The sequence below is a fragment of the Lygodium microphyllum genome, chromosome 21 (assembly GCF_053477565.2).
Source record: "Lygodium microphyllum isolate KBCC chromosome 21, Lygodium_microphyllum_v1.1.10, whole genome shotgun sequence".
NCBI lineage: Eukaryota > Viridiplantae > Streptophyta > Polypodiopsida > Schizaeales > Lygodiaceae > Lygodium > Lygodium microphyllum.
The window spans coordinates 126,438,563-126,453,458 of NC_141155.1; the positions used below are offsets into that span (position 1 = coordinate 126,438,563).

The following is a 14,896-nucleotide window of genomic DNA, read 5'->3' on the forward strand; positions in this document are numbered from 1 at the left end:
TAAAGGGAGTGTTCACAAAAAGCCGAAGTCTATCATAAATGGATTGCATATTTTCAAAAAAGAAACTTCAAGATTTGAAGGTCTAAGACCTTAAAATATACAAACATTTTGGAGTATATGGCAAAATCATGTAACTTAATTTAAGAATTACTTTTTTTATTTTTGTATAATAGTTTTTTTGGAACATTGATCATATGGCCTTATGAAGACTCTCTTTCCATCCATGAGATGATGCTTTTAGCTTGCATATGTTGTAGATAGTCTCACATTGATGCATATTTCCATTTTCTCCACATTGACCTAACTTGCACAAATAACATATGCCAAGTCCATGTACATTTTTTCACAACCCCCTTTATTATGCTTCTTTTGCACTCTAGCAATGGTATCTTGGTGACCCCTTCACACCAACAAGAATTAAGTGCATTAAAAGAAGGAACGGTAGCCAAGTTAATGCACATGTCACTACATACGTTTATTTCCTTAAGCTCAATAGTTCATCATAATGGTGTCCATTAGTTAAGTTTGTAAAGGAATTGCATAAAACCATGAGTGTAAGTGGCTAAGAGTACCAACGATTATGTCCCACAAAGTTCTAAGTAGTCATCTAGTGATATGAGAAAAAGAGTGCACAAGGTATTAGCCTTTGGTTTTTTCCCATTAATAGGTGAATCTTTCAAATACTTACTCATAGAAGATACCACTAATAGTAAGAAGGTGATTTAATAACAAGGGCCTACCTATATGAACTATTGGAGAAAGACGAGTAATCAATCCATGGTGGGCAATTACATGTCAAATATTTGGGTAGAGCTACAATACTAGCCATGCTAGGTTGGCTTTGGATGAGGCTTATTTTTGGAAAATCAAACTTGATAATTGTTCCATAAATAATACTTATGAACAAATAGTTCAAAGGACTTAACAAAAGAGAGACTTGACCGCTTAGAATGGGAGTTGCCTTGATGTATCTCCGATATCACCTCCCAACGCATTTGTTACAAAGTAACCAAAAGTTTTTGTTTTTGTTTCCATCAAAACATAAATTCAAGCAATACGATGGCCTTTCAAGCTTACAATAATAGTAGACCTATCTATTTTCATGAGTTATCCACATACATTCAAAAGTACCCTATTGAGTAGTTGACAAGGTCAAAGGGAGACATGCTTAGATTTAAGTGGATAGAATTTATACATTGGCAATGTCAATTATGCTTTAGTTTCCATGAAAACATAAGAGATCAAGTCACACAAATGTTGGGGGTCAAGATCAGCAATCATCATGACCTTTCAAGCTCTCACAATAATAGTACATCTATTTATAATAATCATCCCCACATTCAAGTACCTTGTAGAGTAATTGCCATTGTATTCATACATCTAATACAAGCACCCCCCCCCCCCCCCCCCCCCCCCTTTCTCTTTGTCTCGCCTTCCCCACCCCACCCCCAATACACAAAAAGCCAAGCCAAGATCAGTATTATAAATCCAATGTTCCTCCACAATACCTAACCAAAGTGCACAAATTTACCTTCTTAAAAGCACATATGACTTAACTTGCCTATACGACTATGTTGTTCGTTCATCTTTATTTCTTTAGTAGACAAATTTGTGCTCCCATATGATAATTTATCAATTTACCTTGGTTGAAAGCAGTGAAAAACTTCCCCTTCCTTTCACAAATGGATCTTATCTGAAAATTTTGGGCTACCTTTTAGGATTCTTAATGCATTGACCTTATGATAACATGTTGTCAGCAACTGGTAAGAAAGTTGAGGATTCTCTGATAGTTTTGCATGCCTCATCTATGCTTAATTGTATTCAAGGAGTAGGTTTCAAGATCAATACGGATTTATTGTATGTTCCAGCACATGACCCTGTTGGTGCCAGTGGTGGGATCTCATTGAGTAACAAGGCTTCACACTAAGCAGTCACTTTCTTGTCTTGGTCTATTGATGTCACTTTAGCCAAATTGGGTTAGTACCTTTATAATAGGATAGATTCTATTGACATCCTATATTGGATAGTGTAAATTAGATAGTTAAAATAATTTTCAAATAACAAGCTGGGTTGGTAAGAGTGGCAGAACAGAAACCCTTTAAAATTAAGCAGTATACAGAAACTGTCCTTTTTCCAGTTGCACTCTACAATGGGCTTCAGAACAATCCTTGATTTGTCACAGGATTGACTGAGGCGATAGCTGAGATGGTCTATAATACAGGTGTTTGCCAGTGTAAGTGCTGCGATCAAGCAGAGGGAACAAAGAAGTCACCTAATGCTAAGCTGCAACTAGCACCTCAGATTCAACGGACTTCAATGCTGAAATGGCAAGCTTCACATCAATATCAGCAAGCTTGCCTGTACGGGACGCAACAAGGGTGCATCGCTTCTCCTCTGCATCCGGGACAAATAATGATGCCTTCTCTGCAGAAGAGAAAAGGGCAACACTGCAAGAATACCAGAAAAAATACGGTCACAGCCGCATTAACTAGGAACTTTGAAAACTACAGTTCAAATAGCAACCAACTCAACAACAATGCTCATTTTCACCCTTCTCGCAATAGCAGCTTTTCAACATGAAACACATCCACAACTTTTTTCAAGTAAGCCCTAGAATCCTCCAACTTGCTCTCCTCGCACATTTCTGATAAAACACTCATGTCTAGAGAGACAATTCCAAAATCTATGAAGCCTCATTTCTTGAGATACCATGACTTTCTAAGCCTTGCTTGGTTCCAACTTCCTAATACATCCCAGAAGAACCATCTGTATAAAGAAATCCAATGATGACAAGGTAGTAGCAAACCCAACAGCTGAACAGGCAGCATTCTCTAATCAGTGGTAGCAATCTCATATTAATGGACCACCACAGATCAGCAGAACATCCAAAACCAGTCGTTGCAACCCAAAGCAGCAGTGTGCTTGCTGGCAGAATGATTACTAGCAGTGACAGGCAGCTTACAAATATTCTATTGTCTGGAAGAGAGAGTCTGCTAATCTTCAGCACTTTTGGCCCTACATCAATCTTTCCAGCTCTCTACTCGACTTCAGAGCCCTTTATAGCACTTGTGCAGTAGTTAATTCCAATGCAAATATGCTCATAATCCTACTCTGTCAGTGTTCTGTCTTGAGCTTGGAGCTACTTCTGAAGAGTATTATGGCATATCATGGCCTGTAGGTGCACCTAGTAGATGTGCTGCACCACAATGCAATTTTGACAGCTGTGCAAAAAGAACATACAAAGTGCAGTCACGGCCAATATGTACCCATTACATAGACCAGGCCACAAGAAAACAATATAAGGGTGCCATCTACAAAGGCCCAATAAATCACATACTGCATATGGATCATCGATCTAAGTTATGGAAGAGGATTTTGGCAACTCTATTGACCCCTGGATGAAACAAGACTTGGATTCCAATATCACAGTGCAGTCTAGATTGACTTGTCACGCATGTTTCTGATCTGCAAAATGGTTCCAAGGATGTTCGAACTTACATGCTAATGGGAGGTTTTCCGGGCTAAAAAATACTTAATATACAACTCACTCAGATCTGATACAATTTATTCACCTTCTTCATACTGATGGCTTGTAATTTGGTCTATGCGTGGACACCCTTCAAATTGAGAATTGAACATTCATAAGCAAGTTAGGGCACACTTGTGTGCCTATAAAGTATATAATGTCACCTTCAGCCGCTTATAACAACACAAAATGCCAAGACAGATGAACCCATACATTTCAAAAACATGACCTTTGAGCAAAAACATTCTGCCACCCTAAGCAGTCAACTTTTCACAAATTTATCATGATGAAAAGGAAAGGCATCACAGACAATAAACAACTGCAGTTAAGTCTGAACCTGGGTTTCTTCAAAGCACAAGCAAGCTGCACCGCAGCAGTATTTGTTGCCACTACACCCATGGAATCATTTATGATGGCTGCAAGCTGGAGACACATGATTTAAGATATGTTTAGAAGCTTTCAAAATAGAAAATATGCAGTCTAGAAATAACTCAAGCAGTTCCATTTTTTAACAATTTAAGCAGATGCTGCATGATCCCACATGCTTAAATTTGATACAAGTAGGCCTGCAAACTACAATTCTCTCTTTAGAATATCTGGACAAGTGCCATCCGATTTCCCCCCTCAAACTTCTTACTCCAGAAACCTTCCTCACTGAGGCAGTTTCTATGCCCTATGACTAGGATACATCTTGATGATTAATGCAACAAAATGTGAACATGTGCTGACCTGACCAGGAGTACTGATAAAGACCACCTTTACTTTTTTCCCGATCGTCTCTAGAACACGGCTTCTATCTAGTTCATGTGGAATCACAAATACTACTTGGGAGCTGCAGATGATCCAAACCAAAAAAACGCATGTAGCATTCAGTTACTGTAAACAAGCCTTGTATTTTGCAAATTAAAAAATCCAATGCATAAACAAAGCTACTAAATGAGACAACAAGTCACCGACGCAATGAGTATAACTCCTGCAAACAACAAAACTCTGACAAAACATGCAGCTACCATGTGGTTGAAGATTCAAAAGAATACTGACTTGATAATTTGGAAACTGTCTACAAAATCAATGAAAAGGCTGTGCCACCTAACAAACCCTAAAATTTTCTGTAAAGAAGTGCAGATAAGTGACTGAGTAAAAAGTATTCAGTATTTCCTTAGACATTGAAACAGATGGATTTCAACTAGAGCTTGCAAAAGTCATGAACTCCTCATGCAATCGCTTCATTATCTGACTAGTCAGAACCTGGCAGCTTGGGCTAGCTCAGCCCAAACTTGAAGTGGAAGCAGGTTGTCAGAATCCCCTCTGGATTGCATAGATGCCTTTGATGTAGATTCTATACCATGAAAAACTAGAAACTCGCCCTTGACCACATCCTCTTGCATGTACTTTTGTTGAGCAAAATCCTTTAATCTGCTTGATATAGCAACTTCAAGTGGACGCACATTCATCAAAGGAACCCCTTTCTTGGGGTTTTTCAGAACCTCGATGAGATCTTCATACCTGCAAGTAAAGCAAATAAAACTTGGAGAATTAAAGCCAGAGAATCACTCTCTCTCTTCCAAAACAAGCACATTTTTGTCCCCAGTATCTTGCTTATACCATGTATCCTACTTATTATAACTCTCTCTCTTCCAAAACAAGCACATTTCTGTCCCCAGTCATTATAAGCATCAGACAGATTTTTGCAACTGCAGGATAGAAATCCAGTCCTACCTCAAACCACGAGTATGGTGTTCTTATGGATCATAAGAAACTCCCTTTTTACATGTCGCAAAGATTAGATAATCTAACATTGTGGTATATGAGACATGGTCAGTGTGCTCTTAGTGAAAAAAGAAATGCAAGGTACTCAAGCTAACAGTCCAAAAAAATGGACCTCCAAGTGTTGCTAACTCACTGGAAGTAGTATGCCAAGGTGCAATCTGGTCAACAACATGAAACCTACCACCTGGACAAGGAAAGCTGATTGGCAAAGAAAGATAACACAAAAGGTGCTAGCAGTGAAATGCTACTTTTCATAGGTGCCATCAATCTGTTATCGTTTCAAGGGTCTGCACATTAAAAGCCTTTCAATAACCCCAATGTCTTCTTTATTGATATGTAACTGAAGCCATCAGCGTGAATGCACACCAAAACTGCCATACAATGCAAAACTCGATGTCTCCTTACTAGGCAAGGCTCCTGAACACATGATGTTCACAATTTTGGACATGCACACATGCACAGTGCACGCACTCACACATAACCATCAGAGAGCAACATTGACAAGCATATGCTTACATGTTATAACCACCCTCTGCTAGGTTCAAGGATGCAGCTTCAATAGCTTCTGTAAGAAGTTGTCCTGATCCTGCTGCATTCACATTTGGATACACATATGCAATCCTTTGTGGACTGCTAGTTATGAAAAGTGTTATGGCATGTCCCAGGCCAGATAACCTTGTTGATACAATCATGTCATAGTACTCGTTCTGCACAAGAACACAGCCATCAGTGCTGTATACCTATCAAAGAGAAATTTACGAACATCATTGCAATTCATTCCGCCATAATATGCTCAAGACTCGTCAAGGATGCCTAAATTGACTATTTTGGACTTGCCAAAGACAGGGTCAATTGAGCTCAATATTTTTATTCTAATAACATGAATTTTGCTTGGCAAAAAGCATGACTACTCCTGCTCAACAGAGATAAAACCTCAAAACATTCAAGTGGACTATCCTAACAATGTTTGAAAGTATGAAGGGACACTGGCATTCCAATTTTCTGTTTAATGCTTGATGCTCTGTTTGTAAGCACTATGCTAGCGACAAAAATCAATTCTTCAAAAGTTCAAAAGGCAGAAAATAACTTAACCATTGCACATATAAGTAAGCAGATCCATTAATCATAATCACGTGACGTAAACCTCAACTGGTGGACCTATCTTTCTTCATTTGTAAATGATAGCTGCTCAACACTTTAAAATTCTTTGGCACATGATATTCATTTCTGAAAAAGGTTTGGTTTCTTGATTCATGACTTCTAGTGACTCATTTGACACTTTCTGGTTTTGGTCCTTGGAAAATAAGGTGCCTGTATGTCTATGCGTATATGGTTGCCCATGTGCCAAAGTCAATCAAAACTATGGTAATCTTGTCAAAAGACCTTCCCATAGCCTTTATAATACGACATTTGTCCAAGAGAGCGGAGAATGCATTGTCCTTATTTCCATACTACGCCTCAAGCATCTTATTCCACTCTGCTATTATTCTGTTGTGCACGCCAATTTGACATAGTTACAAACCCTCTTGAACAGCTGTTGGATCTGTTTTTTGAAAAGAGGTATTTTCTCATTTAGGCATTGGTTGGCAGAGCCCTGTGGCAGAACTTGTGCAGTAGACAAGCATGAAACATGCACTGAGCCGATCTTTGACCATGCAGATGCATGCATCCAAAGTATTCTGCACATAGAGATTGCAACTTTTCCTTTGAAACCATGCAGCTGATACTATGTACGCTCTTGAGAGAGATCCATAAGGTGCAGAATGATACACCCCTTTACTCTTTTCAAAATGCTCATAAATTTCTTTCAGAAACCTGCATTTTTATCTACCACTTGCTGCTTCATTGGGGGTGGGGAAAGGCCTAGTTATCTGTTGTTTGAATCATATACCTGCACTGACCTTAAGTTTCCCGACAAATTCCAGATAGTCACGGGGCTCAACAAATTGTGCTTCGATGTTAAAGACCCAGGCATGCTTAACATTCTTGTTAATCTCATAGGTCTGCTTGCCCCTCTCGTTGGAGACAACATCAATCTTGACACCGGGGTAGCGATCCTTCAACAACTGGATGACAGGGAAGAAGAGCAGATTCTCATAAACGCCGCCTGCAACCAAGCAGCAGCACTTCCTGACGTCTTGCCTGACCATCAAGGGCAGGGATGCCAGCTCAACGTTGTATTTCTCAGGGAAGTCCAAGAACCCATACTCATTGTTTGGGTCAACTGGGAACCTGGGCTCCTCTGGCTCCTGCAGGCCCTCTGAATACATTCCACCGCCGGTCATATCCGGGTCCACGCCATAATCGAAGATGTCCATGAAGCCTTTCTTTTTCTTCCTGTTTCGGGCATGGCAGGCCTGCCTGTTGCTGCAGGAAGCTCTGCTGTCATCTTGGGCAGGAGGGGGGCTGAATCTCAGGGCTGGGCCAGCCCCTGCTGCTGCCTTCTCTTCAACTGGGCTTTTGCCGAAGGGCCTTGCTCCTAGAGAGGGGGGAGGCAGGTTAATGGCCATGTGGATAGTGGCCATGTCTGCCGCTTCCCAATAACAGACAGCTCTACATATATGTGTGTGTCTTCACGAGAGGGGTCAAATTGCAGCAGAAAACAGCAAACTTGGCGCGACCCACATGAAGGCTTCTGATTGTTGGCTGCTGTTGTGTGAAGCTTAAAAGGATGACGCTGCTATACTACATGCATGGTCTTCACAGAAAACTATTGAAGATAAGCGTCTCCTTATCAAAATCGCAGATTGTGTGCTAATTTCTTGAGAGAAATTTTGCACTAAGTATTGCTCCTTAGCTAAGACCAAACCTCCACGACTATTATCATTCTAATAATAACACATGCCACTTTCTAGGTTAAGGTATTGTTATGTTCATGACAACTTAGCTTTTCATACGATGCTTTCCACTCATGGTCCTTAAGTTTGTTTTGTGAAATAGATAGTAAGATTTCCTCTTGGTAGCATCAATGAGCTTACCAATGGAGGGGTGCCGGTCTTTGATGTTTGTGGATGACATTGTTGATATCTTCGTATGTTTGTTGTTGTTCACCTTTTCTTACTCTATTGTTATACTCAATCATAAGTCTTTCTATGGAATTATGTAGCATAAAGCAATTCTTATGCAATCAATACCAAACCAAAGCATTACATACTAAATAATATATTTCTATGGATTAAAGTAGAATAAAGCAAATTTTAAAATAAAGAATATCGACCAAAGTATTACATATTTCTTAGGTACAGCATGTTTAGGTTGACCAATTTCTTTGTTAATTTATAATGAAACAATACAATGAATACTATCAAACAAGCACTCTCTATTCATAATTTTGCATTTTAAAGAATGTAAATTTTCAACCTATAACTAAATGGTTTATTGGATGTATAAAGAACACAAAACCAATCATTTAATTCAAGTTTGCATTACTATCTAAATATTGCCCATGAATTTAATATATGACCCAAGATAGCTTATTAGTTTACGATCACCATGTGTGTCTAGAATCAAGTGCCATAAATCTAATTTGACTTGATCCCTCTACAATATTCTTGATAGATTGAGAATCCGATTTATGATATAAAAATCACTTAAGTACTCAAAAAATCTATTTTTCATTTCTTCTCTCTTCCATTCCCACAATGTATTAAGGAAAGAAACTATTTTTATCTTCCTACAAAGAAAATTGCATGCATAAGTGATAATTGAAGCAAATGCCATGTACAAATTAGTCTCAAAACATGTGAAGCTATGTGTACGATATAGATTTGAAGGACACTTTATTGGAACATTCTTACCCTCAACTAGGCTAGAGAAGGCAATGTTTAGTAATTGCTCAAACACCTCTCTATGAGCAATATCATTCAAACCATAATAGATGCATAAACATAGCTCATCAAGTAGTCTTCAACTCTACTACACAATAAAACGTCAAGGCTTCAACCCAAAAGGGATCCACACAATGCTCACTACTATTCTAAGGTCTCCTAAATGATAGTTTAACATCCATCCTAAAGACACCACTTTGCAACCTCTCAAGGAGGAGAGTAACCAACATCTCACTTGGTTCATGGAAAGTGGGATAGTCTTTTAAACTTTCATGGTCAATCAAACAACTTTAGCCCTAAATGAATTATGTAGAAAGCCACCCAACTAATTGGATTCGCTTGTCCTTAGGATAGGATCTTTAGAACCAGCCACTTACTTTCCACACTATGTACCAAACATGCTTTAATTATCTAAACAAGTTATGCTACCATAACGTTGAACATATAAAATCAGCATCCCTTTATTATTCCCTTACAAGATTCCTTGCGTGTTCCTTAAGCGCAATACATCAACAAATGAGCATTGGAAAAACAATTACTTTTAGGGTTCAATTTATTTATTACAATCACCCCGCAAGGATCCAAAGTTCCACAAAGTTCCTTTATTATAGTCCCCACAAGTTCATTCCACCTTCCATCTAGAATTTGATGTCTCCAAATTTTTTTCTAGGAAATAGGGATTACAAAGTTCTTCATTGCAATTGTAGTTCTTCAAAGGATTTACTATCGCATAGCCTCTCTAAGTTCCTCTACCTAAGGTGATGAAGCAAAAATGTGTTTGGCCATTTCCACTACTTGGCTCTCAACCATGGATACTAACTAGTGTCCTTTCAAATTTATCTCAATTTGTCCAATGTTCCCATTGGACCTCAAGCAAGTCCAACTACCAATGGCTTGTGTTGATCTTAGGGATATAACAACCATATAGCCTCTTGAATCTATTTATTAACTCATAAGCACAATCATAAAGTAAGCATACCAGTGCACTACGTATAATAATTCTCAACAAACAATCTTGACTAAGCCTAACTTAAGAACATGACAACAATACAAAAAGAACTAGATTGTCAATTTGATAATGGAAATGGTTGGTCACTCCCTTGTTGTTCATTCCCATAGTTGGGATGATTGTGACCTCATTAGTATTGATTTTCCTTTGTTGCTCATGGCCACCTTCTCTACAACTCATATAAGTGCCATAGGGGTTTACAAATATTGCTTGCAATAGCCTTGGATAGAGTGAATGGATGGAATAAAAAGATAATGGAGAGGGGGTGGAGATGTTTCTTCTCTATCTTTCTCTCTCCTCCTTTAAAAAAGCTCTTCCCAATATGTCTTCATCTCACTCGCTTACTATGCTTCTCTCTCTCACTCTCCCTATCCTTTCCATTTACTCTTCCCTTTTCCAATCTCTCTCTCACTCTCTTACACTATATTCTCTCTCTCTCTCTCTCTCTCTCTCTCTCTCTCTCTCTCTCTCTCTCTCTCTCTCTCTCTCTCTCTCTCTCTCTCTCTCTCTCTCTCTCTCTCTCTCTCTCTCTCTCTCTCTCTCTCTCTCTCTCTCTCTCTCTCTCTCTCTCTCTCTCTCTCTCTCTCTCTCTCTCTCTCTCTCTCTCTCTCTCTCTCTCTCTCTCAAATCATCACCTCTAGGAGTATGTATGGTGAATGAATGAGGTAAGGGTTGAGATTTTGTTGTTGTTGTTGGTTTTTTTTTTTGGGGGGTGCAATTATATAGCTTTAGTGAGGGGAGGTAGGGCAATGATTTATTAATAATAGGGGGTAATATAATAAGTTGTCACTGCAAGCACATATTGCCTTAATAAAAGGGGGGATATATTTATTTATTTATTTTTATAGTCTCAATAGTCATTTGAGATGGGAGGTTATAATTAGTCCAAAATCTTACAATTTTTATGGAGAGGGGGCAACTATAATAATGAGGGAGAGGGTATATTTTGTGTCATTGATTTTTTTTTTTGGGGGGGTGGGGGGGGTGGGGGGAGATCTTGATTAGCAACAATGATATCATTCACATCTTCTCATCTTTTAGTTTTGGGGCGGCGATAGATCATATATTTAAGGACTTAGGTATGGGGTGTTCACATGCATATGAAGGTAAGGGTGGGGGATCTCACATCATCTCCCCCTTAAGGAAATTGAGATATCCTTACCTTGACAAGTACTAGTAAATACATTTTCAAAAGTGATTCAATAAGCTATCTAATTTTATTGCAAAAACAATTATAAAGATAATATTTCAATAGATATTAGTTAGGCAATACAATTGGCCCATTATTCATGATATGAATAGTGTTTAGGGTATGTGTTTAAGCAAGATATCAATCAAAATTTGTGCACTACTTATTCTTCCAATGTATAGTCGGTCTTTGGCTTTTCAACGATAGTGCAGGTTTGTGAGCCCCTTATGCAACCTCTACCACATCTATTTTGTCGATTTTCCCTTCTAGTAGTATCAAGAAAACTTTCCAAACTTGTAGTTCTTGCATGATTGGGCATAAAGTACCTGAGCTTATTGCACAATTGTAACACCTTTTATGTGGGTATTCTACCTTGAAGTGACCCACTTCATCTCGCAAATATAGCATTGGTGATTCTTTTGAGTGTCTACTACCATGTAAGCATGATCACCTTATGGTTTAGGTCTTGCACCATAGTAATTTGCCTAGCCAATTGGAATGTAAGCATCCTCACTATCTTTGCTAATCTTCCTTACCAAGGGTTTAACTTGTATCAAGGCATCTTCTAAAGTCACTTACCTCATTGATTCAAGGCAAGTATGGAGATAATAATGGATCCTTATCAAAACCTTGCAATTTGTTGGGCAATTGACATTTTCAAGTCACACTTTGGAAAGGAGAGAAACTTTAAATGATACTCCTCTAAAATTAGATTATGTTGTCAACTGCCAAGGAATTCATTTCATCTTCAAGTTTTCAAAAGTGGGTGGAAGACATCTTTCTATTCCTATATGTTTTATCTTGTCCCAAGTCCTTGTTAGATGAGGAATTATAGGTGTCCGAGTGGGCCAAATCGAACTATCCGAGTTCGAGTGATCTAATTCTAGGAATTGGACTCTACGACTACATTCAATTTCAATGGCAAAAACAAATCACGAGGTAAAATTTTGATTCATTTGATCTCTATTCCTGATGCCAAGAGCCATGAGGACTTCCAAAATCAATGATTAAGTGCTAAAGAAGGTTTGTGTGTACATATGGTAGTCAAAAACCTGCAAATCAATGTGCTCAATCTTGTCTTTGCCCTAGAACTCTAGCTCTAACTCGCTCTCACTCACTGACTCTCTCTCTCTCTCTCTCTCTCTCTCTCTCTCTCTCTCTCTCTCTCTCTCTCTCTCTCTCTCTCTCTCTCTCTCTCTCTCTCTCTCTAAATCTTGAAACTGAAAATGAGCTCTCCTCTCCAATACTCCTTGGATGCCTTTTCCTCTTCTTTCCCAGATTTCAATCCTGTTTTCCTTTGATTTAGGCCTATTGTTACATAAAACACTATTGCAGTTTTCTATCTCTTCCCCTATTTTTTCGTACCTAAATGCCTACAAATCACAAGCAAATGCTAATGCTAATCAAACCAACTTATCCAAACTTAAAAAATCCAAAACACATACTTGCAATGAAGATCAAATGCCCTTTCTTCCTACCTATTTTACCTCAAGTACCAGTTTGGGGAAAACCCTCCAATGCTCAATTCAGAGTGCGCAAGCACTTAAGGCTTGAATCTATTGGTTGGTCCCAACAACAGAACCAAAATGTGGGAGCTTTTGCTCGACTACCAAGACTCACAGATTGCTTATTGCTCAAGCATTTCAAGCCAAATGCCAATGGCTACCTCTCACATAGCCATACATGCTCTCAAGCCTATGAGTGTAGTGAGCTTACCTCAATGCCCAATTGAGTACCTTTCTCTCTCAAGCACACCGGTAGCTCCATGATTTGAGATGCGAGCTCAAGCAACCTCAATCCTCCACCTTCAAGTTCCATGTTCCATGTTCCATAGATGCGCACGCGAGATAAGAGAAGAGAAGAGAAGAAGATGGAAAGCTTCTCCACCCTGGTCCCTCACCCTCATACACTCACTCCCTCACACTCTCACACTCCCTCTCTCAAGTACAAGCACAAGCAAGCAAGAAGAAGAAGAGAAAAAGTGAGCCACTTTTGCCACACACCAAGAATGAGCTTCTCTATTCACTATTTGGCTTTTATACACGCCCTTATCCCTTTGGGCATCCATCCCCTTTTTTGCATGACCAGCCATGTTGCCAAGGTCCTCTTTTGCTATTCCTTTCTAATTACATTATGCCTTCACCTATGCTCATCTACTCTTTACAACATGCACAAGAGGGAGCCTCACACTCTTTTACAAAAATTTGGGGGCGCCTTTACATTAGCATAAGCATATGGAAGAATCAAGTAACATGTAGGCATATAATACATAAAGCGTTGTAACTTGTAAGCTAGCTATCCAAACCATAACCATTCTATTCTAATAGAGAACTAAAAATTGCACAGAATCAACTTTGTGAGTGCTCAAATATGTAGTTCTCATTGCATCTTTGTTTCTAGTTATTGAACATCTCAACCAATATCTTATGCAAAAGTTACGGCCAAAATATGAAAGTGTTATCAAGGTGCCATAGCTATCCATGGCTTCTATAGCATACTCAACATTCACTCAAAATGGATAGGATAGCTATTTCTCAACTTAGTAAGGGCTCAACAAGGCTCAACGAAGACCTGGAAGCTTCTTAACTAGCCTGGAAGAAGTATTGAAGGTAGGGAAGCCAATGAATACCTCAAATGGATTGAAATGGGGCAATTATGCAAGTTGTACATCAAACTCTCTTCCCGAATTGAATGTAATGTCGATAAAGCTCCTTGAATACCCACTCTAATATCATTGAAAGGTAGAGCAAGGGTGGAAGTATGAATAGAAGGGAGAAAGAAATAAGAACTATGGAAGTTCAAGCAAGAGAGAGCAAGATGGTATGTGGGAACTCCAATAGTCATAATATGTAACCTTCCTTTCCTTAATCTCATAGTAAGAATAAAGAATGAAACTATAGTGACATGCAATTGCCACTTGTAGTGTATAGGTGTGTAGGCGATTAATACTAGTAAATATAGATGGCTAGGCACATGCGGCCTTTAACCCCCAACATTAACATGTGAATTTGTACACACACACACACACACACAGAATTCTGTGTGTGTGTGTGTGTGTGTGTGTGTGTGTGTGTGTGTGTGTGTGTGTGTGTGTGTGTGTGTGTGTGTGTGTGTGTGTGTGTGTGTGTGTGTGTGTGTGTGTGTGTGTGTGTGTGTTAGCAATGTAATTTTTCTATGGCAATAAGTGCTTACTATAATGCACTACCCAACCTTGGATTAAACCCATGTTGTGCAATTTGTGCACGTGACCTTTGGTTTAAGGTATGGTCTCACATATCAAACACATTTGTAGTAAAACCTCTTTGAAATATCTAAATGTGATTGTATGTTATAATTGGCTTTCTCCAATCCCTACATTTCTACTAGTATTCTTCTCCCAACATCCACATTCCAAACACAGTGCTTTTTAAATTCAACAAATTAATGGGGATAGAAAGAAGTATAAGCGCACATGTTGATATTGCAATGGATAGAATAATAAAAGCAATATTTTGTGCCTACACAAGATATATGGGCTTTTGCATGTAGTTCTAGGGATAAAATGCACTACACATCATATGTTTAGCCCAAATTTT

General features: G+C 38.8%; 1 protein-coding gene across 1 annotated transcript; it reads right to left on the reverse strand.

Annotated features, from left to right (window-relative positions):
- Window positions 1-2,080: 2,080 nt before the first annotated feature.
- On the reverse strand, window positions 2,081-8,067 carry PNSB1 (NDH-dependent cyclic electron flow 1). The gene is made up of 6 exons (XM_087661662.1): window positions 7,198-8,067; window positions 5,813-6,003; window positions 4,775-5,032; window positions 4,256-4,358; window positions 3,864-3,949; window positions 2,081-2,447 (listed from the first exon to the last, which is right to left on the reverse strand). The coding sequence occupies exons 1-6, from the start codon at window positions 7,819-7,821 to the stop codon at window positions 2,279-2,281; spliced, it is 1,431 nt and encodes a 476-aa protein (XP_087517788.1). The 5' UTR covers window positions 7,822-8,067; the 3' UTR covers window positions 2,081-2,278.
- Between the last annotated feature and the right edge of the window lie 6,829 nt (window positions 8,068-14,896).